The sequence below is a fragment of the Girardinichthys multiradiatus genome, chromosome 21, assembly GCF_021462225.1.
Source record: "Girardinichthys multiradiatus isolate DD_20200921_A chromosome 21, DD_fGirMul_XY1, whole genome shotgun sequence".
In the NCBI taxonomy this organism is placed as follows: domain Eukaryota; kingdom Metazoa; phylum Chordata; class Actinopteri; order Cyprinodontiformes; family Goodeidae; genus Girardinichthys; species Girardinichthys multiradiatus.
In genome coordinates this window covers 12,704,937-12,726,151 of record NC_061813.1, presented here as the reverse complement: position 1 = coordinate 12,726,151, position 21,215 = coordinate 12,704,937, and the positions used below count along the sequence as shown (strand labels likewise).

The 21,215-nt window shown below is 42.2% G+C and overlaps 1 protein-coding gene across 1 annotated transcript in view; it reads left to right on the top strand.

Annotated features, from left to right (window-relative positions):
• LOC124857919 (WD repeat-containing protein 37-like) overlaps nucleotides 1-21,215 on the top strand; it is a 29,927-nt gene that overhangs the window by 1,900 nt on the left and 6,812 nt on the right. Inside the window, exons 2-11 of the mRNA XM_047349503.1 lie at nucleotides 107-398; nucleotides 3,095-3,191; nucleotides 3,266-3,361; nucleotides 4,658-4,722; nucleotides 9,050-9,188; nucleotides 9,328-9,399; nucleotides 9,553-9,597; nucleotides 9,768-9,844; nucleotides 10,292-10,526; nucleotides 17,547-17,688. Coding sequence (XP_047205459.1) covers nucleotides 246-398; nucleotides 3,095-3,191; nucleotides 3,266-3,361; nucleotides 4,658-4,722; nucleotides 9,050-9,188; nucleotides 9,328-9,399; nucleotides 9,553-9,597; nucleotides 9,768-9,844; nucleotides 10,292-10,526; nucleotides 17,547-17,688 — 1,121 coding nt within the window. The 5' untranslated portion in view covers nucleotides 107-245. The remainder of the gene's footprint in view (nucleotides 1-106; nucleotides 399-3,094; nucleotides 3,192-3,265; nucleotides 3,362-4,657; nucleotides 4,723-9,049; nucleotides 9,189-9,327; nucleotides 9,400-9,552; nucleotides 9,598-9,767; nucleotides 9,845-10,291; nucleotides 10,527-17,546; nucleotides 17,689-21,215) is intronic.

Here is a 21,215-nt window from a genome sequence, read left to right as displayed (position 1 = left end):
CATTTAGCCGAGTTACCTGGAAGTTATCTTTTGGTTGACTCCTCTCCCACAGCAATTCCTCTTGAGCTGTAAGCAAGCATTTTATTTCCTTTTTTTTTTTTTTAAGCTGCAGGTAGGCGGTGACAACTGACAAATCCAGCCTACCCACTGGCCAGCCAGCGAGGGTGGCCATTGTTTACCTGCTTCTCAGGTAGTTTGTAAGAGGCAAAGGGGCGGGGCCACAGCCTGCCACTGGGATAGGAGAGATGCCTGTGGAGGGCGGAAGCAGCAGTGGCTCAGCTTCGGCCACGCGTCACCCCAAGCAGAAGCGCAAGGCACACAGTTTGTCCATCCGGCGCACCAACAGCACAGAGGAGAGGCCACCAGGCATCCTAAGAGGAGACATGCTGGAGGGACAGGTGAGAGGAGAGGGCGGTAACCTGTTGTGTCTGACCAATATTTGGGCAAAAAATATATCTTTCTGAAAGTTAAATCAGTTAAATCAATAATGGTTTTTTTTTATTCAAGTGATTGTGATAACTTGTGGCTGTTTTTTGTCAGCCCTGACCCTGCAGCTCCGGCCTGTTGAACAGGATTTTTTAGATTTTCTGGTGATGCAGCATTGGCAGCCTACATTCTACTACGTGTTTATTAGATGGAGTTTCTCCCCCTGCGGGAAAGGAAGATGTTTTTAACTGGTACTTCCTAAATCCAGGATCTGTGCCAGTGAAGGTTTACCATCTTAGGAGGTGACACTTTAGTTACTGATTCAAAGGGATCGACTGAAACTGTTTAAGTCCACCAGCGCCATAAAGTTGGTGATTAACTTAATCCTAGCTAGGTTATTTGAATTAAGTCTACAGTTGATTTACCTTTTCCAGAAATGAAGGCCAAAGAGGTTTATTTTTCCTTCTTTCACTCTAAACAGGAGCCACTTCCTTATGCAAGCTTGTTATGGGGACTTCTTCGCTTCTCGTGCAATGAAAAGTAATAAAAGAGTTTCTGTTTGATTAAGGACACTGTAGTCGTTTACTTTTGGGAGTTGGCTGCAGTTCGATAGAGCCATCTCCCAGATATACCCAACAAAGGAGTGCTTCAGACTCATCCTGTTTATTCGAACAGGTGAAACTGGTATTAGTTGGAAGCGTCCTTTAGCTGTTATTTTCTCCCTTTAAATGTAAAAAATGTTCCACTAAAGCAGGAGCTCAGCTTGCACCGCTGTGTTGTCTCATCAAGTTTTAATATGGGCCACTTGTCCAGGTCTGATTAGTCTTTTCAACGGTCCTTTCTTCCCTGCCTGTGTTCATGTACCTGCTCTTACCTTCGGGCAACACTAGTTCCACATGTAAAGACAGCTTTATATGAGCCCTTATGCAATATTTTATTCTGCTCCTTTTAATGCTGCCATTTTTGACCAAAGTGTGTCGCAGGCTGCAGGTTTAAGAGACTAAAATTAAGCAGTTTTCACTTCATAATAGCTGCTTGTTATTTCCTAATACAACCCCCCCACCCTCCCAGATCATGGTGACATGGTGATAACGTCATTGTGACTAACTTTGGCTTTTGATGGGCAAACATTTGAATTTGTAGGTAAACGCTAAGACGCAGCCTGGTTTACTCCTGTAGCTGTTCACTTTTTTTATGTCTGTGGCGGAGACTGGTGGCCCGCTTATAACTGGGCACCAACATGGAGGTAAGACGGTCAAATAAAGGCTGTATGTGATTGTTGTATTGTTGTAGCAGCGGCTGGTTTTTAATTAAAGTAACCACCCAGGTCATATTTGTCAAGAGACGTATGCTTCAGACGTGGGAGTGTTTTTTTTTTTTTGTTTGTTTCATGAGTCACTCTGTTTCCTTTCACTGGTGATAACAGTGTTTCATTTATCTACGGTGCTTTTATTTTAACATTCCTGTTTCCGTTCCTTTCAATGTATTCATAAACCTTGAAGCTTCTCACCTTTTGTCATGTTACGACCAAAAGCTTCACTGTGCCCTATTGGGCTTTTATGTGATAGACATGAAGTTGTGCATTACTGCAAACTGGAAGAAAAGGAATATATGGATGAATATTGTTGTGTACATTTCTATTTAGCCACCCTGAGTCAGAACTCTGTAGAACCACTGTACTGCAATTACAGCTGCAAGACTTTTGGGTAGTGTCTCGACCCGGTTTGGTAATCTAGAAGGTTTGCCAATTGTCATTTGATCAGATCGGACCTATAATGGCCTCAGCATTCATTTTCAAGCCACAGGCTTTTAATTTGATGTAGATCTGGATTTTGACTGGGCTGTTCTAATCCATGAATATGCTTTGATCTAAACACCGTAGCTCTGGCTGTTTGTTTAGACTTTAGGGTCATTCTTCTGCAGGATGTTGAGCCTCCACCCCAAGTCTCAGTCAGTCTTTTGCACCCTCTACCAGATGTTCTTCCAGGATATGTTTGTGTTTACAGGGATTAAACTGGGTCCTAAAACGTCTTTAAATATCCTAAATTGAAACACTTCAATTTTAGCCCCCGAAAAGTCTTAAATATGTACAGATTTTCCATTGTGGCTTCAAAATTACATCTAGTTCCATCTTAAATGTGTCTGCTCATTCAGTTATTGTTTCGTCCATTCATTTTTTTAGTTTTTATTTGAAACTCGTTTGGACGAATACAATAAAAGCACTCTTGTTACGTTATCCAAAGCTAGATTTCTCTGAAAACAGTCATTTGTTATTGTCCCCCAGCGGGCAAATGTGTTTTGTAGTGTGGGGCGACAGAAAGCATTCACACACAACAACAGTAACTATCAGTAAAATAAACCTTCTGTCAGTGCAGAGAAATGATCAACCTGGTTACTTGCAAACAGCACATAGCTTCATCCATCCTCTCATCAGCTCTATACAGCTTTGCTCTGGCTGCTGAAGAAAAGCAGCCCACATCATGATGCGGCCACCGACATGTTTCACTATAGGGAGGGAGTCTTAAAAGCGATGTATTGGTTTTTCTCCAAGTATACCGTTTTGCATTTGGACCAAAATGTTCAGTTTTGGTCTGTCACATAAATCCCAGTAAAATACATTAACATTTATAGGGAAATCATAAGGTTCATCTGTGTTTCATGTGTCCAGGACTCCAAGCTGCCGCTCGCCTTGCGGAACAACCTCCTCGACCTGTTTGGCCAGATTGAACGCGAGTTTGAGAATCTCTACATTGAAAACCTTGAATGTGAGTTTACCTTCCTCCATCGGGCTTCAGTAGCCGATTTACATTTAATCATTAATGCTGTGTCCACGGTGCAGTGCGACGGGAAATCGACTCTCTCAACGAGCGGCTCACCGGAGATGGACAGGCGGTTGACGGGGGAGACCCCACCAAGGGAGCCCTAAAAGCCAAAGGTGCAACCTTTCATTAACTGCTTCTATTAAATATGGCTCTAAATTAATTAAGTAAACTTGTTTGGTACTAACAGATTTGTTTGATCAACAAACACAGATCTGAAAATAACAATCGGCTCTACTTGAGCGACATAAAGTTTCAGTTTCGTTAGACATGTTTTATTGTCATGAACCAACAAAAAAGCTTGACCACCTGTGAGGGATTATATTAAACACACACACACACACACAGACACACACAACCCATTCCACATACACTGCGTTTAAAGAGGTGGAAAAAGCCATAATAAATTCAGCTTTTACTGCTGCAGCATGACTTGACCTAAACCTATATTTTTTTTTTAATGTGGTGTTACATTTATTCAATTATTTAATTTGTTGTAATTTGAACCCACTAGTGATTCCTTACTCCACTCCAAGCACTCTGGACTAGCAGTTTCTGAAGGCCTTTCAGAGTTTTTGTTTTGGACTTTGGCTGATTTTCACTCCCGTTTCAGTCTACTTCTCATACCAGACCATTTTCTGACGTCTACTTCCTTTTTACAAATTAATCAGCATGTCTGGGCAGTTTTCGTATCACAACTTGATCATTCTCTGCAGTAGAGTTGCTGAATGAAACGACACAATAGCCAATTTCTCTTCACCACTCTTTAAAAAGGGAAGGACACGCATACAGTAAGAGCAATAACTGGAAGGAAAAACCCTCCAGACGAGGATCTGAGCTTGTCTTGCCCCACAGCGCACAGTAACGAGGATTCTGCTTTAGATTAGGATTACTGGAATAAAAAGAATCACTGAAGAGTTTTACACATCTGTGCCACAGGGGCCAATACATTAGCAAGGTGCTACAGCTTTATGTCATTAACAATACAGCAGGCTTTTAGAAGAACAGTGAATGACCAACAGACTGCATTAAACTGTTAAATCACATTAATAACCTGGCTTTTGTAGGTTCAGATAATCACTTTAGAAATAAATAAAGGCTTTCTCCATGTAATGTGTTGAGATGTGATATATTTTAAACCGACCTGGTTTTTATCAAAAATTCTGTTTAGTTTGAGATGCACAAAAAGTTGCTCTTAGCAAACTTATTGTTGGTTATGCAGTCAGTAATGACACTTGATGAACACCACAACAAAGCTGTCTGTGTGGTCTTGTATTTGTTACTTTATTAGTACCATTTGTGTGTGTGTCTTTTGTTGCTGTAAGTCTTGCCTCTGCTGCAGTGAAACCAAGCAGAGAGCCCGTCTCTCAGGAGGTTGTTTTTATTCTTTGTTTTCTGTCTGTGTCACACAGCCAGCCACAGCACCAGTCAGCTGTCACAGAAGCTGAAGACGACCTACAAAGCCTCCACCAGCAAGGTACCTGGCACCAGCCATGTTAGGCTGCTCAGCAGAGCATAACAGATCTTCCATGTGTGTAAATATTTGAGGGGCTGGGATTCAGCCTCACTGGGGGGTAGCGGACTGTTGCAGAGAGGGGAGTGGGGTGTGCCTGTTTCACTTCTTCAGAAGGTCACAGTGTGATCTGAGACTGTAAACCGAGGTATTCTGTCCCTCCCATGAATGCATGCTTTTATTTTTCTATTTTCCCATTAAGATTTCTTCATTCAGAGGCAGAAGAGAAAACAAACATGTGTGATTACCACAAATTGACACTTTCTTTTGAATCTTTTTGCCGAGGTAACGCTTGTACACTTTCCAGGACAAAATAGGTGGAGCTCGCAACTTCAGTGTGCCCACGTGGGAGTTGTGGGGCGGAGATTCGTGGGTAACTTCCTGAATGCTCTGTTTGTTGATAAGCGTTGAGCCAGTAGTTGCACCTTAACTGCAGCCTCACCTTGACTCCTCGTCTCTTCTCCACTCTGCGCCCCTTCAGTAAAACGCTCAGTGGGTGGCCGTAGTTGTCAAGTGATGAAGACTTGTATTCATTTGTTCTTTAGAGTCCATAGTTTAAATTTGGTGGTGCGGGGGCTCTCCCAATTAAGACCCACCTGCCCTAATTCTGAATCAGTCTGTGTTTTAATTTTAGAAAAGAAAGTTTATGTTAGAAATGAGGACACATTTGGCTCAAACAGGCACGAATGTTTCATTATACCTTGGGCCGGCTCTCAAAGAGGGTGAAACGTTTCAAAAAAGTTGCACTGATAATGTGCTAAAGAAATCCCTTACAGTTAGCAGCAGACTTTGGGAAAACGTTTGATTTTTGCTCTCTTTTCTTTAAATTAGTCCATATAACATGATTGGTTGCAACAAAGAAATATCAGTAGTTTTTGCCATTTTAGCACAGCGGCTGGTAACAGCGCAGCTGCTAACCTGACCTCTTTCTACCAGCGACTTGTGAGGAGGTGATTTTGTACCAGACTTTTCCTTATACAGAGCTGTTTCATCCAGGAATTTGATTGGTTGCTTGGCAGTTTATTTTTTAGACCTTCTTAGTTGGTCAACAAGTAAACACCAGGAGAAAAAACACACACCAAGCTGCTGGCTTGTCCTCCAGCTCTGAAAAGAATTCTTCTGGACCTCTATGTAGTCCAAACCAACATCTGAATCAACAGCTGAGCTTATTCAAATGAGTCCATGATCCGTCACTTCATCAGTAGCTGAGACTTTCTTAGTAATCTTTCTTAGTAATCTGCAGTCCTCTGCTACATTCTGTTATACCTTGTTCATATTTGGACCACAACTCGTTTGGCCTTGAAGTTGTCCGCCATTCATCAGAAAATGCTCGATTACGGTGGCGTCATATTGTCTGGCAATGGCTATCACATGTTAGAGTTATCTTTACTGCTTGTGATTGTGTGACTTTATTTTGCTCCCATAGAGCGGTGACATTGCTGCTTAGTCAAGTATCCTAGAAATGCGATGTTATATCCACAGAGCGCTCCATAGTGCGAAAGGTCTGGTTCTGAACAAATGTTGATGGCTACAAATCCCTGGCAGGAAAAGCTGCGATGAACTTTGTGATTGGCTTTGCATTTTCCAGAGCAGAGGAGCTTTGGTATTGCTTGCTTGATGGTTGATGGTGGCAGGTACAATCAGTTGTTTTTCCTCCGCCTCTGGGTGGAGCTGTTGAGTACGGTGTCTCATGTTCATCGTGTTTCAAAATGTTCCATTTTAGTTTTACACAACCTGCACAAGGTCCTTGTCCAAGTCATTTCGAGACTGAGCTTTGTGACTCTGTGTTCCACCTCTTTTTTTTTTTTTTTTTAAAGCTAGGTTATCAATTAAAATTGATAATTAATAATCAATTAATTCTCAATAATCAAGATTTGATTATCCAATCCCTAGTAACCACACTACCCACTGGAATATAAGCTGTCGGTCATCAGAGGTTAAAGGCCAGGTTGGTGCTGTAGACAGAAGAGATGGTGAAAGAAAAAGCACTCTGAACCAGTGGATACTTTAACTGGACTTAAAATCAATTAGGAAATCCAGAAAAGAAAGAAGTACCAAAGGACATTGGTGTTCTGCTGTCTCATTCATCTGTCTACAATAATGTGTTCTTCCAAGTGTATTTATGCTCTAAAGCTTTTTGGAACGGCAATGAGTTTTTATTTTTGCTGGTCAAAGGTTAGGAATCTCTCTGCTGATGAAAACACTAAAAGGCACATTTAAGGACATTTTCCAGTATTTCAACCATATAGTTTTGCCACCTTTCTAAAATCTGAAAGCTTTTTTCCATGTTTTTTATTCTTTTAAGCTATCATAAATACAGAGGTTCACTTGCTTTTTCCTATGTAGCAAATGTTGAACTTTCGTAAGTCCATTAATGTCATCTTCACCTGTAGGCCATGTTTTAGAGAATTACTGGCCCCTCAAGTATCACTGACCTGGAATAGTTTTTCATTACTGTTGGGATAAGTCTGGTACAGAACCACCGCTCCAGTAAGACTTTTAACGAGTCTTTACCTTGGGTGCAAATAAGAGTTGAAGGTTCTGTAGGTAGTGGTAGTCGGACCAGGGTTAACCCGGTCGGTGATTCTCTTGTTCTGTTAGATAAAGAAACAGAATCCAATTCTACTCTGAAAGTAAATATAAACAAAATGGAGGCCAGGGGATCAATGGTAGAATGGCATAGAATAGCCTCCTGTTGGATGTCTATAAATTACACAGCTGCTGCATCAGAATCCTGAATTTAATGCTATTAAACTGAGTCGGGTTAAAACTAATAATATGCACTAATTGGAATGGCCTTTGTTTCTTAACATTTCTGGGTCCAACACCTTCAACCCAGATGATTAGTTCTTGTGTCTACCACCCTGCCAGGGATCTAACCCTCCTGCTGTTGTCATGTGCCTGCTCTCTGCAGCATGTTATCTCTCAGCTGCTACAGCTCTGTGAAAATAGAAATCAAACTTAGCTCTTGAGGTTGTTTCTGTGTGGGCGCCTGCAGCAGTGAAGGCTACGTGCAAACAGAGCTCATGGTATTTTTAGACATGTGACACTCTAATTTGGACCTCATCTTTATGTAAGAGGAGCTGATGTTAACGTTCTCTTTGAGTTCAGAGCAGGTCGTTGCACACACTTAGCTTTCACTGTTTATGACTTGGGTTATCATGTTCCCATCTTTATTACAAGAACTAAACCCGACCATATTTGATCATTGAAGGTTTGTTGCGAGCATATTTTATCCTGTTAGAAACATGGCGTCAGGAAGCAGAAGTCACCTCAGTAGGTTTTTTTTTTTTTTTAGCTTTAATGGATTGCAAACTTTTCCTCTGAGTGCGGTTGCAGTAGGCATGTCAGGTTGTATGTGGCGTTCAGCCGTGGTGCAGAACAGCTCAGGAATAGCATCAAAGCTGACTTTTATCAAGGTATCCAACATACCGAGTTCCACCTAATCCGTTGTTCCTCTTAGCAGAAATCAAAACACGGCCATTCCTCGAAAAGTGAAGCCAACATTATGTTTAGCATTTAGACAATTAGTCGGTGTATTAAAGTGCAACTCAACTTAGGGTACTAATTCATTTAGGTATGCTTGTTTGTGTTATGTTTCTGTTGGTGTAACCACAGAGTGCCTTGCAGAAGTATTCACACCACCTTAACTTCTCACTTCTTTTATTGGGATCTTATTTGGTGGACCAACAGGAAGCAGTACATGATTCTGACATTGTTTTCAAAAACCTTTTACACATAAAAGTCTGACAAGTATGATGTGCCTCTATATTCTGGTACCCCTAAATGAAATTCTGTCCAGCCTCAGAAGTCATCATGGGAGAGAGGCAGGAAGCAATAGGAAATCCTGTCAGCAGTTTACAACGAGCCGTGGTCCAGTTATAAAAAAGTAATAATGGGTGTCACCTTGACTACGCCTTTCTCACTATTAAACATGGTGGCAGCATCATGCTGTGGGGAGCGCTTTTCTTCAGCAGGGGCCTTTCAAGTGGTCAGAGTTGATTGGAAAATGGCTAGAGAAAACTGCAGGGATGATATAAATAAACATGCACGCCACACTGTTCAGATATTTATTTGACAAACATATTGAAGGCTATAAGGTCAAGTTGTTGCTCCACTTTGTGTTGGTCTGTCACATAAACTCCTGAAGCATGTGGTTGTGATGCGATTAAATGTGGAAAAGGTTTAAGTTCTGTCAATAATTAGTGAATGGTTAGTGTTTACAGATGGGGTACTTAAGAACCAGAATCCAACCTCCATCCTCACCCACGTTTCTTCCGTCTCTCTGCAGATTGTCTCCAGTTTTAAAGCCACCACAGGGTCCCGCGCTCTGTGCCAGCTGCTCAAGGAGTACATAGGCCATCGGGACGGCATCTGGGACCTCGGTATCACCCGAACACAGCCGGTGGTGCTTGGAACCGCCTCTGCTGGTACACGGTTTAACCAAAATGCTATTTTTTAGGAAGAGACCAGGCTTGTCCAGCCAAATAAATCCCGCTAATTTAGAAATCCAAATCTAAACATCGTGACAATCTGAGGAGCTTCATGTTGTCTCCTCCTCCCTGACAGATCACTCAGCCCTGCTGTGGAGTATAGAGACTGGCAAGTGTCTGCTGAGGTATGCTGGCCATGCAGGATCAGGTATGTATGAAGAAATGAATCTGTCCTGCGTTATCTCCTAATATGCGAAGAATTTTGTAAGAAATAAATAATCTTTCTGTAATGAACCTCTGAGACCTTTTGGATGACATCAGCATTTTATGAATCTTTGATCTTTTTTCATCTGTGTTACAGTCAACTCCATCAAATTTCACCCCACTGAGCAGATGGCGCTCACAGGTATGGATCCGAATGCCTCAAAGTTTTTTTTTTTTTTTTTTTTTTCAGATTTAAGCTGCGTCTGTGTCAGCAGGTTTGATCTTCTCAGATGTTTTCTGCCACATCTGCTGTCTCCAGCAGTGTATGGATGGAAATCTGTGTTGACGAGTGTTTCATTGTGTTTCGCGCAGCCTCTGGAGACCAGACGGCTCACATATGGCGCTACATGGTGCAGCTGCCGGCCCCGCAGCCGCCACCAGATGTCAGTGTAAGTAGCTTCGGACTGAGATTTCTGCAGCGGGCAAAAAAGATCTTAAAGACATAAGCTGAGAGCTTCTCATTTCCGGCGTAGAGTTGGAACCAGATATTTACGTAAAATTATAAAAAGACCCAAAACACATCCTTTTTCTTTAGTAGTATGCGCTTTTTAGGTATCTGGAAATTGTGTACCCAAGAGTAAACCAGACTTGCGGCGGTCCATAAGTTTTTTCCAGATATATGGCCAATATTCTTTTTAATTTGTGTTCCCATTACATCAGACATGGTAGTAGTGTGTTTTGAGGTGGCACAATAAAATAAATTCACAGTTTTCTCCACTTAAGTCAGATGCTGTGAATAAACCTGTCAGGATTTGAGGTTTGTTTAAAAATGGTTCTTGCCTTTTCACTCAGTGTATGTAAATATCTGGTTTCAACAGTATCGTTTCTTTCTACAGGCTCCATGTGACGACGACCAGGACTCGTCTGACAGAGAAGAGGGTGAGGTGGATGGAGATGGCCCCTCTGAGGTCCCCACTGTCCGAGTTGCCACAGCGACCCTGAAAAGCCACCAGGGTGTGGTGATCGCAGCCGACTGGCTGGTGGGGGGCCGGCAGATAGTGACAGCTTCGTGGGATCGTGCTGCCAACCTGTATGAGGTGGAGACATCTGAACTGGTTCACACACTGACCGGTATGTGACCTGGCTGATGGCTTGTGTTCGCTGTACAGCACAGTAAAATGTTTTAGTGGCTACATTCTGTACAGGACGCTGTCGGTCAGGAGCAGACGGGGCATTTAGAGAAGGAATCACATGTTCCTGTAGTCAAACAGAGGACAAAACCTGCTGTTTGTTACTATCTTTCAGTTTATGACTGCTGTAAATTTCAACCTTTGTTCCTGAATGTAAAAAAAAAAAAGAAATGGCACGCTTTTATGGCATTACTAGGTAACTAATAAAATCCAGGCAGACTGTTGACGGCAGACTGTTGTGAAGGTTAAATATGAAGTTGCAACAAAAAGCGATTTAGCCCAGGCTGCCAGAACAGGCAGCAAACGTACTACGCAGCGTGTCTAAAGCTTCTCCTGTATGGAACGACAAACACATACTTGGTTTTTGCCGTGTAGACTTCAGGCCTGATTTCCTGGGTGTCCAGAAGTTATTCTTTTAACATGTTGTCACATTACCTCCTTAAACCTCAGTATATTTTATTGGGATATTTTGTGATGGACCAACACAACGTGTTTGTGAAGAAGGAAAGGAATACACGCCAAATAAAAATCTGAAAGCTTTAGCATCTATTTGTCTTCAACCCACTTGAGATATCTCTAAGCTGCTACCCTGCCCCTGCTGAAGTAAAGCATCCCGCAGCATGATGCCGCCACCACCTTGATTCACCATAGGGATGGTTGGTTCAGGATGATGTGTAAAATTGTTTTGGTTTTTGTCTGAAGAGTGGACTTCCAGTTTGAAGATTGAGGCGATGGCAGCATAGGAGAGTGGCTCCCGGCATTTGGTAAAGAAAATTGGCCACAATAACCCGAATATTAAACTAACGAAAGTATAGGTGATTATAAGAGCGTGGGTCTTGAGAATGCCTAAATATAAGCTGAAAAAGTCGATGCAGTCGGAGTTTACTGAGAGAGAAACTAGCCAGACGCCCCGGGCTAGCAAAGAAATGGAGGACGCGGATTCAGACCACGGTCAGGAGCTGATAGAAGATGCAGGACTTGGCCTTATTCTGAAAAATAAGAGCGTTCAGGAATGACAATGGTCAGCAAATGAAAGAGATTCGCGAAGAAATAAATAAAACAAATACGAGAATAGAGGAGGCTGAAAATCTAGAATTCAAGTGGCAGAAGAAGCAGTTACTGAGCTACTTACTGAAGCTACAGATTCAGTTGGACGCTAAGCTGACTGATTTAGAGAGTCGATCAATAAGAGATCATGTCAGAATCCACGGTGTTAAAGAAGGCACAGAGGACGGTTCTTCGTCAATGATAATTTTTGTTGAGCGTATGCTGCGGGAGGGCTTGGCTCTCCAAGGCTCTTTTGAATTACGAGTGGAGAGAGCGCACATTGCCCTGGCACCGACGCCGCCAACGGGAGCCCCGCCAAGGTCCATTGTGGTTAAATTGGCAAGCTACAGGATGAAGGAGGAACTACTGAAATTGGCCTGGCAAAAGTGGGGATTTCTACCCCACGGGAAAAATGTTAACCTCGATCATGATTACGCACCAGAGGTACTGAGAAAACGAAAGGAATACGCCGAAGCGAAGTCGGTACTGAGGGAGAGGAGAGTCAGATTTCAAACCCCGTTCCTGGGCCGGCTAAGAGTGTTTTACCCGGAGGGGACAGTGATATACGGATCAGCTGAAGAAGCGACAGGGGACATGGTAAACGGGGGTTTTCCGGTGACAGTTATTAAACAACCGGAGTCCCTGCTGGAGCAGATTCTGAGGTTCACATGGCGTACGAGCGGAAGAGCATGGAACCGTGGGGGAGCAGGCAAAGCGGTGAGCTATGTAGAAAAGTTGCAAGCCTTCAGACGTCAGGACCCAGTATAAACGCGGGGGGTTGGTAATCCCTGAGGAGGGTGTGTTATCTGTTATTGTTTTCTTTTTTTTTTCTCTCTCCCTCTCTGACGAGGAGTTCCCGGGGCAAACAGCTACTAGAGGAAAAGACAGACTGCAGACAAATTCTACATGTTAAAGCTCTATTTTATAGGCTAAGAATGGGAGTCTACTGTAACGTCGGGATGTTGGTCTCCTGTCTCAAGTCGCCGGAAGAAAGACAATTTGTCTGAAGATCTACAAATGACTGAGGGCCCTCACACACTGGTTTGTGAGGGAGGTTTCCCCACCAAAGCCTCCTATCATCAGGGCTTAATAAGGGTCGAGATAGAGACCCCACTTTTGGAATTGTTCTTATTTCTTGTTACTGTGTTTTTGGTGTTGTTTTTTTATTAATGTTTTGCTGCCGTTCATTGCAGCTTTTGGGATGTTCCTTGAAATACGTTCGGTTATTAGTAATCATACTGGTCGAGGTGGGAAGATTTTCTTTCTCTCTCAATACAGGTCAATCAATGCAAGCAGTTAAAATAGCAACTTATAATGTAAACGGCATAGGCAATCCTATCAAAAGAAGTAAGATCTTGACCAAAATGAAAGGAGAAAAAGTTGAGGTTGCGTTCTTGCAAGAAACCCATCTCTCAGATACAGAGCATGCCAAATTAAAAAGATTAGGCTTTAGGTATCGTAGGAGAGGTGCGGCAATAATAATCTCCAGTAAAATTACCTTTGAACCCCTCTTAGAACAGAAAGACAAAGAAGGAAGATACATTCTGGTGAAATTTAAATGGATCATTGATAACTTTACTGAATGTATTTGCCCCCCCAATTCAGATTGGAGGTTTTATAGACAAATACATGATTTGATAATAGCAGACCCAGAAGGGGTATTAATTTGTGGTGAGGACTTCAGTATTAGATTAAATCCTAATCTTGACTCTTCAAACATAGTCCAACAGTCCAATCATCTGAACAAAATGTTCAATCTGGCATTGAAGGATATTGGTCTTATAGATGTCTGGGGAGAGTTGAATCCCCTAAAGAGAGATTATATTTATTTTTCTAATCCGCACTCATTATACTCGAGGATTGACTACTTTTTAATGTTTGGGAAAGATCTACACAGAATTATCGACAGTGACGTAGGGACTATGGATCTCTCAGACCATGGTCATGTATATCTAAAATTACACCTCAACCAATACCAGAAAAGCACTCTGTGGAGACTGAACACTCATATATTGAATCATATGAAGGACCAACTTAAGAAGGATATTATTGAGTTTATAGAACTGAATGACAATGGAGAAGTTACACCCCCAATACTGTGGGATTCATGTAAAGCAGTGCTGAGGGGCAAGATAATTGGTTACAGCTCCCACATAAAGAAATCTAACCTGGAAGAACTAGATAAGTTGCAAGCAGAATTAAAGCTGCAAGCAGCATTGAAGGCCCTCGCACCTCAGCGCAACTCGGCCTGTGCAGCAACCGCAGGAGCCTGGCATCGCCGGCTACACGCCACCAACGAGGCTGCCGTTCAATTCCACACATCGCCACTAGGTGGGACTGTGAGCGACATGTCATATAATCTTCAATCATGCAGAGTTCTGGTCTGGCGAGAAGCATTTAAAATTTGGAGTAAATCAGACCTTCCAGATGGAAGCTACACTCATTTGTTTATTAGTCGGCGGGGCTAAAGTGATGTCATCTATTGACTGTGTCAAAATGTCCATCATTACCTCATGATCATGTATACTACATTTCAAGTGGATGCGATGATGTATGAGGGAGCTATAGCCCTTGAAGTGCCCTAGGGGGCGCTGTTGATCCAAATTCCAATGTAATACAATAGAGGTGTTTGGGGGCTGACAAAGATCAAACATTTATTTTGGAGTGAATCGGATCATGCATGTGTAATTTAGAGCCAAACGTATGGCCGTGGCGTGACATCAGAATTCGCCACGCCATCATAGCCACACCCTCCAGCTAAAGCAGTCAATACTGGCGACTGTCTAAGACCATCATGTTATCTGTTACTTGGGACAGTTTAGCATTGATTAGGTGAAGAACATCAAACATTGATTCTCTAAAGGAAAACATGACACTTCCTGTTCTCAGGGGGCGGGGCTTCGAAGATGTCATTATCTGATCAGTGAATATTGTTCAGGGCCAGAGGCAGATCAATCCCAGAAGGTTTCATTTGTCTGTGACTTTCCTTGTAGAAACTATAACAGTTTCATCTTTTATGGCAAGAAGTCATATTTTGAGGCTTGGCCACGCCCACACGCTTTCATGTATGAAAAAGCTTTTGATAACTTTTGATCCGCAGTGCCTTAAGAGTATACTGAGTGATTTTCAAGTCTCTAACTCAGAAGCTGTTATTTTCAATTCTGGATATTTCTCAGGATACAAATTAAATGTTTCAAAAACACAGATTCTTGGTTTTAATTAAAGTCCCTCAAAGAATTTGAAGGAAAAGTACAAACTGAACTGGGAGGCTAAATTCATTAGGTATTTGGGGGTCAATATACCAAAAGACTTGGCAAAATTGAACTCACTTAATGTCTCCCCCTGATCAACAAAATTAGAGAAGACATAGGAAAATGGGACTCAGTGCCATTTCTTACCTTTGGTTTCCGTATGGAATCTGTGAAAATGATAATTCTGCCGAGGTTATCTTTTTCAGTCCCTTCCAATAGATATACCTGATCAACAGTTCCATGAGTGGGATAAACTCATATCGAGGTATATTTGGAAGGGATGAAGACCAAGAATTACACTTCGGAATTTAAAGTTTGCAAAGAATGAGGGCGGCCTAGCGCTCCCTTGCTTCAGAGATTACTATACAGCTGCGCAGCTCAGACCATTAGTGTGTTAGATTCATTCCAGAGTACAAGGCTAGATGGATGGAGAAAGAGGGGGCCATAATGGCAGAGTTTCCAATTCAAGCAGCATTAGGGGATAAGGGAATGATGTATGAGTTAACTAGTCTGGGGAACCCATGGATTGGTCTATCAATTAAGACATGGAAAAGGGTAATAAATACAAATCATTTGACAGAGGCGATACAATTATTGCGATGGTGCTTATTTGATCCAGACTTTATGCATAAAAATATGGATGCAAGATTTAATAGTTGGAAAACTCGTGGTTTAACAGCGTATTGTACGTTTTTCTGTAAAGGGTCGGTGAACAGTTGTCAAAGCCTTAAAAGACAGTTTGATTTAATCAATGCTGATTTCTATAGATTCTTACAGGTTCGTCACCGTATTGAGCAAATCAGGAAAGAGATTAAACAAGAACACTGGGACAGTGATATATTGAAAATATTTATGGATGCCTACGCTTCAAGTTCAGGAAAAAAAACTATTGCAAGACTATATAGAGGTTTACAACAGATGAAAGGGAGTTCTACGCAGGTAAAACTGAAATGGGAGAGGGAAGGAAATCTGGTAATAAGAAAAGATGATTGGAAACATTCAGTGGAAAACATCAAACTCGATAGTATGGAGAGAGTTTTGTTGAAAAACCCAAATTAGATATTTTGTCCCTCCAGTCCAAAAGGGTCACTACACCAATTCATCAATATCCTGGAGACAGTGTGGAGGTCTCAAGGCGAATTATTTTCACATATTCTGGTCTTGTCCAATATTACTCCCTTTCTGGAAGGAGGTATGTGAGATTCTACGAAGGGTCTTCCAAACGGGGGTTCCTTTTGAATTTGTTTCTTTATATCTAGGAGCTCTACCATTAGGAAATGTCTCTTCCAGTGATAAATATTTATTCCAGATTTTGCGTGCTGCGTGTAGGAAAGCCATAATGAGGAAATGGTTGAAACGAGAGAGGCCTTCAGTGGAGGAATGGTTCGACATCACCTATGATATTTCTAAGATGGAAAGAATCACTTATGCTATAAGACTACAAAAGAGTATGTTCTTGAAAAGATGGGAAAGATGGATTAGTTTTGTTACACCACTTCGACCATCTTTTGTCTAGTTTTAGGTTGTTGTATCCATTCATATCCGTCTCTTTTCCTTTTGTTCTGGTACGACAAATATACATCCCAAAGTTCCTGTTTTAGAAAGTTTTGATTTCACAATTTAATCCTTGATGTTGTTTAGGGAGAACCAATCATCCCTCCCTCTCTGTAATGGTTGTGAAATAATGTTTGCGAGGTGATGTAAATTGACTGTAATGTACAGAAGAAGGGATGAGATCGTAAAATTGTGATGTAAGCAAACATGTAAACCACAAATAATTTTAATCAAAAAAAAATCTGAACAGTGTGCTATCCGTTTGCATATAGCCACCTTTAAGTTAATGCCCCTAAATAAGTGCAAACAAATGTTTTAAAAAGCCAACTGTGAGTAATTCAATGTTAAATATTCGTGGAGCACTGTTCAATCCTTCTTCTGAAAAGGGTTAAAAATGGGCACATGCAAACCTACCAAGAGTTGGTCATCCACCTAAATTGAAAGCCTGGGAATGGAAACCATTAGAGAAGCAGGCAAAGGGGCTATCGTAACTCTGGAGGAGCTGCAGAAATTCTCAATGAGGAATCCGTTGCTGAAGGAAAGCCATATATAGTTTATTACAAGCCACAGCAACATCTGCAAGAAGAAGGTCTGGTCAAAGGAGACCAAAATGGAACTTCTGGGTCTTAATTTGAAACATCTCTGGCAGAAAACTAACATTGCACATCTCCATGGTGAAACATGGTGGTGGCAGCATTATGCTGAGGTGCTTCTCTTTCTCAGCACAGACAAGGAAGCAGGTTAGAGTTGATGGAAAGATGACTCAAGGTGGTTGAATGCAAATGCATGAAACAGTTTTCACATTCTTTTGTAAAATGTTCAGAACCATAGATCAGTTTTCTTCCACTTCACCATTATGCACTGTGTGCTGGCCTATTACTAAACATTCTAAGAAATACATTGAAGTGTTTGGTTGTAATGTCATCAAAAGCCGTGGGGTTAAAGGGGTATGAATCCTATTGCAAGGCGCTGAATGCTGTCCTGTTGATGCAGTAAAAACAAGGTTAGCAGGACTAGCAGCTTAGTAGGTTGTCCTTTGAAAGCCAGGCAGCAATCTCTTATTATGGTTCTGAAACATGTTTGTGTGTGTTTTTTTTTTTTTTTTGCAGGCCATGACCAGGAGCTGACCCACTGCTGTACCCACCCCACCCAGCGCTTGGTGGTCACTGCATCCAGGGACACAACTTTTAGACTGTGGGACTTCAGGGACCCGTCCATCCACTCTGTCAATGTTTTCCAGGGACACACAGAGTGAGTCTATGTCTCCGTTTCACACACACACACAACTGATCTTTCAGTTGTTTTTTTTTGCTTCTGCACTGGAACTTGAAGGTTTGGGATTACATCCTTCCGATTTTTCCACTGCTGCCAAGCTGCACCGTAGTGCAGGCGTGCTCTCTATGAAGCAAGTCTGATGGGGTGTCTGAATGGGTAGAAAGAATCGTCATAGCAGTGTTTATAGTGCCCACTGGGTGGTGCTGTCTCATCTCCCACTCCTGCGATTCCCTCCAGTTACCTTTTCCTCTTTCCTGTAGCATTAATCTGCAGACCTTATTGCTCTAAGCCAAATCCTCCACTTGCCTTTCATTCATTACTGAGCACTTCTCCTCACTTCGACAGTTTGCGTCTCTTGTTTCCTATCGCTGCCTCTTCCCACCTCTCTTTCTCCCTCGCTCTCCTGTTCATTTATCTGTCCGTTTCAGCGTTAATCCCCCACTCTGTGTAATTTGGCACTTCGCTCGCTGTTAACACTCAATTGCAGCCGCTCGTTTCAAAGCGACTGCTGTCAGGCTTGTCTGTGGCTTTCAACAGCACTGCTCTTTAAAAGCCATAAGATGCGTAGTGTGTGTGTGTGTGTGTGTGTGTGTGTGTGTGTGTGCATGTTTATGCGCATGCCTACATGTGTTCACTGGCTGCTTCTCTCTGGCAGCCTTTGGTTACAGGCGGGGGATTAAGTCGAGTTCATTACATACAATCCCAACATGAATAATTCCTGCAGATCCCACTCTAATTCCCTCCCATAGACAATTGCCGTAATGAGATTAGACACCAGTGTTTCACAGTTAACAGCCCTCCTTCTTTCCTCCGTCCGTACGTCCTTCCCATGAGGCCCTTCCTGATGCATTTCGGAGCAACTAACCTACCACAACCTCCAGTTAGTCTGCTGCTGCTTCTAAATGACAGATGAAGTTTGAACATTGAGTTATTAAGTAATCCTGTGCTTGAAAATACCTGTACAGTCCTGTTTAGGAACAGTGCCTGACAAGTATTATTCAACAGCTTACTTAGTGCAGTTAGACCTTTATTTTACTGCTGGTACTTTTATGAATCGTCAGGCTGAATACTGGAAGCTGACCTTTAAGGTTGTTGAGTTTTATTTGTGTCCATACCGTCATTTTAAAGAGATGGCCCTTCTCATTTGTGTGTAGTGGCTCTTGTTGCACTGGCTCTAGCCTCAGTCCACTCCTTGTGAAGTGGTCTGGATGGTTATCCCTGTTGCTGATGCACCTTTTCCTAACACACTTTTTCCTTCTACTCCATTTTCTATGAATATGCTTGGATACAGGACTCTGTATGCAACCAGCTTCTTTAAAAATAGCCTTTTGTGTCTTACCCTCCTTCTGGACATCTGTCTAGTGCGCAGTCTTCCCCATGATTGTGTAGAGGCTCATTTAGAGGCTCAGGAAATCTTTTCAGGTGTTTCCAATATTTAACTTTAATATTTCAAGGCCTCATTTGTAACGAATCTATATAATTATAAGTTTCACTTTCTGAAATGAGTGACAAAAATATAAAACCTTTTCAAGATAATCAAATTCTGTAGGTCAAGGGTGCTCAGCTCCAGTCCTTTAGAGCTAATGTCCTGCAACGTTACATGCATCCCTTCTCTAACACAGCTGAATCTGATGAATGGCTCCTAAGGCACCTTTCTGAGAGACATTTTCCATTTTATTTATGTTGTACTTGAGCAAACAATACATGACATATGCAATGCCTCTGGGAAGAACAAGCTTGATTTTGGATAAGGACCAGATGGTTCATCTTGAGTTGGAGACGACAGGGAAAGCGTGAAAAGCCTTAAAAACGTCCTTTTTAGAAGGTAAAATTCCAAATAAGCTGTAATAAAACTCAGCAGATGTAGCCCATTCTATTAAAGATACTGGACTTTTAATTTGCTTAACTGACCACTTTATGTACATTACTTTCTGTTTATTTCCTAAATTGAGTCTGACGAAATCAGGGAGAAACGTATCCCACATATGATTAGTAAAGTTAACATTTTAGACAAGATTTATTCTTTGGGTCCTAATGGGTCACGTCTGAGTCCGTCCAACGTGATCCACAGTTCACTCTTTGTCACTACTTGTTAGCAGTGAGCTGTATTTGCTGCCGTCTCTCTCACTTGTTTCCCTGGAGCTTCCTTATGGCATAATGCTGCAACATGAATGGCATAAACGCGCAATCATTCCTGCGAAAGCTGCAGTCGCAGAGATAAATGAGAACGGTTTAATAGAGGCAGAGCAAGCGGAGAGCTGGAGGCGGCGACAGCCTCTCGTTTCCACCACCTTCACCGGCAATTACGGCTAACGCTCCCTGACAGCGGAGCTCGGCAGCTAAAAGTGCAGCATCCACCCTCCATCCCACCACCCCGCCATAATTGCAGTGTAATGACAACCACGCGTGAGCTAACAAAACGGCCGAGAGCAAACAAGAAATGACAGCTCACTTGTTTTACAAACGGGATGCCGTGTCAGGTTTGTCTCCCATCCCATCGACGGCTTTTTCAGACATTCTGATTGCACTCGATAGAGTGTGTGTGTGTGTGTGTGTGTGTGTGTGTGTGTGTGTGTGTGTGTGTGTGTGTGTGTGTGTTCTCAGGGACTGTCAGCTTTGCTGCAGCATTGGAGAATTAACAGATCCACTTAGTCTCCATCTGACTTGTTTCATTGACATCTGTGTTTAAACACTAACATATTAGGATTCTGTGAGATTTTCCATATGCTTCGACATCGAAGCAAACAAAAGACCAATTTATTCAGCGGATTTATAAGAGAAGAGTCATATTGCCATAGGGGGAAAAACTCACACTCCCAGCCCCCGGACCACTTTTGGCCCCCGCCGAGTATCACAACAAGGGAGATGATAGAATAAAAAAGTGGAAAATGGTGCAGCTCCAAAAAGGATTACAATTCCAGCAAGAACTTTTCCAGAAGTCCATTAAAGATGCTTATGCTGCCTCTCGTTCAAGCAAGTTACGTTATTGGAGAGTTAATGGTTAAAGCTGGAAAACCATTCACCCTAACCCTCGGGAACACGCGTGGAATCTGCTGGTCGATCAGACCAGACTTTTCGCTTTACATGCCAAACGCTTTGTGTGGCAGAAAACCATCACTGCACATCAACCTGAATACACCATCTCTACTCTCAAACATGGTGATGGCAGCATCATGCTGCGAGGGTGCTCTCCTTCCGCAGGGACAGTGAAGCTGGTCTGAGTGGATGAGAAGATGAATCAAGGGGGCTGAACACAAGTGGTAAAGAAATATTTGAGAACAGTGTCATTTCCTTCCTACATCAGTTATCCACCCCTTCGTGTTGGTTTAACACATAGAACCAAATAAAATGCACTCAGCCTTGTACATGCAACGTGACAAACCGTAAAAATGGTCAAGGAGTGTAAACACTTTTATAAGACTGATCTAGTTTAGAAATTCTTCTGTAATGACACAGCATTGCATTTCCAGTTTTTACTCTGGTATATAAAATTCAAATATGCC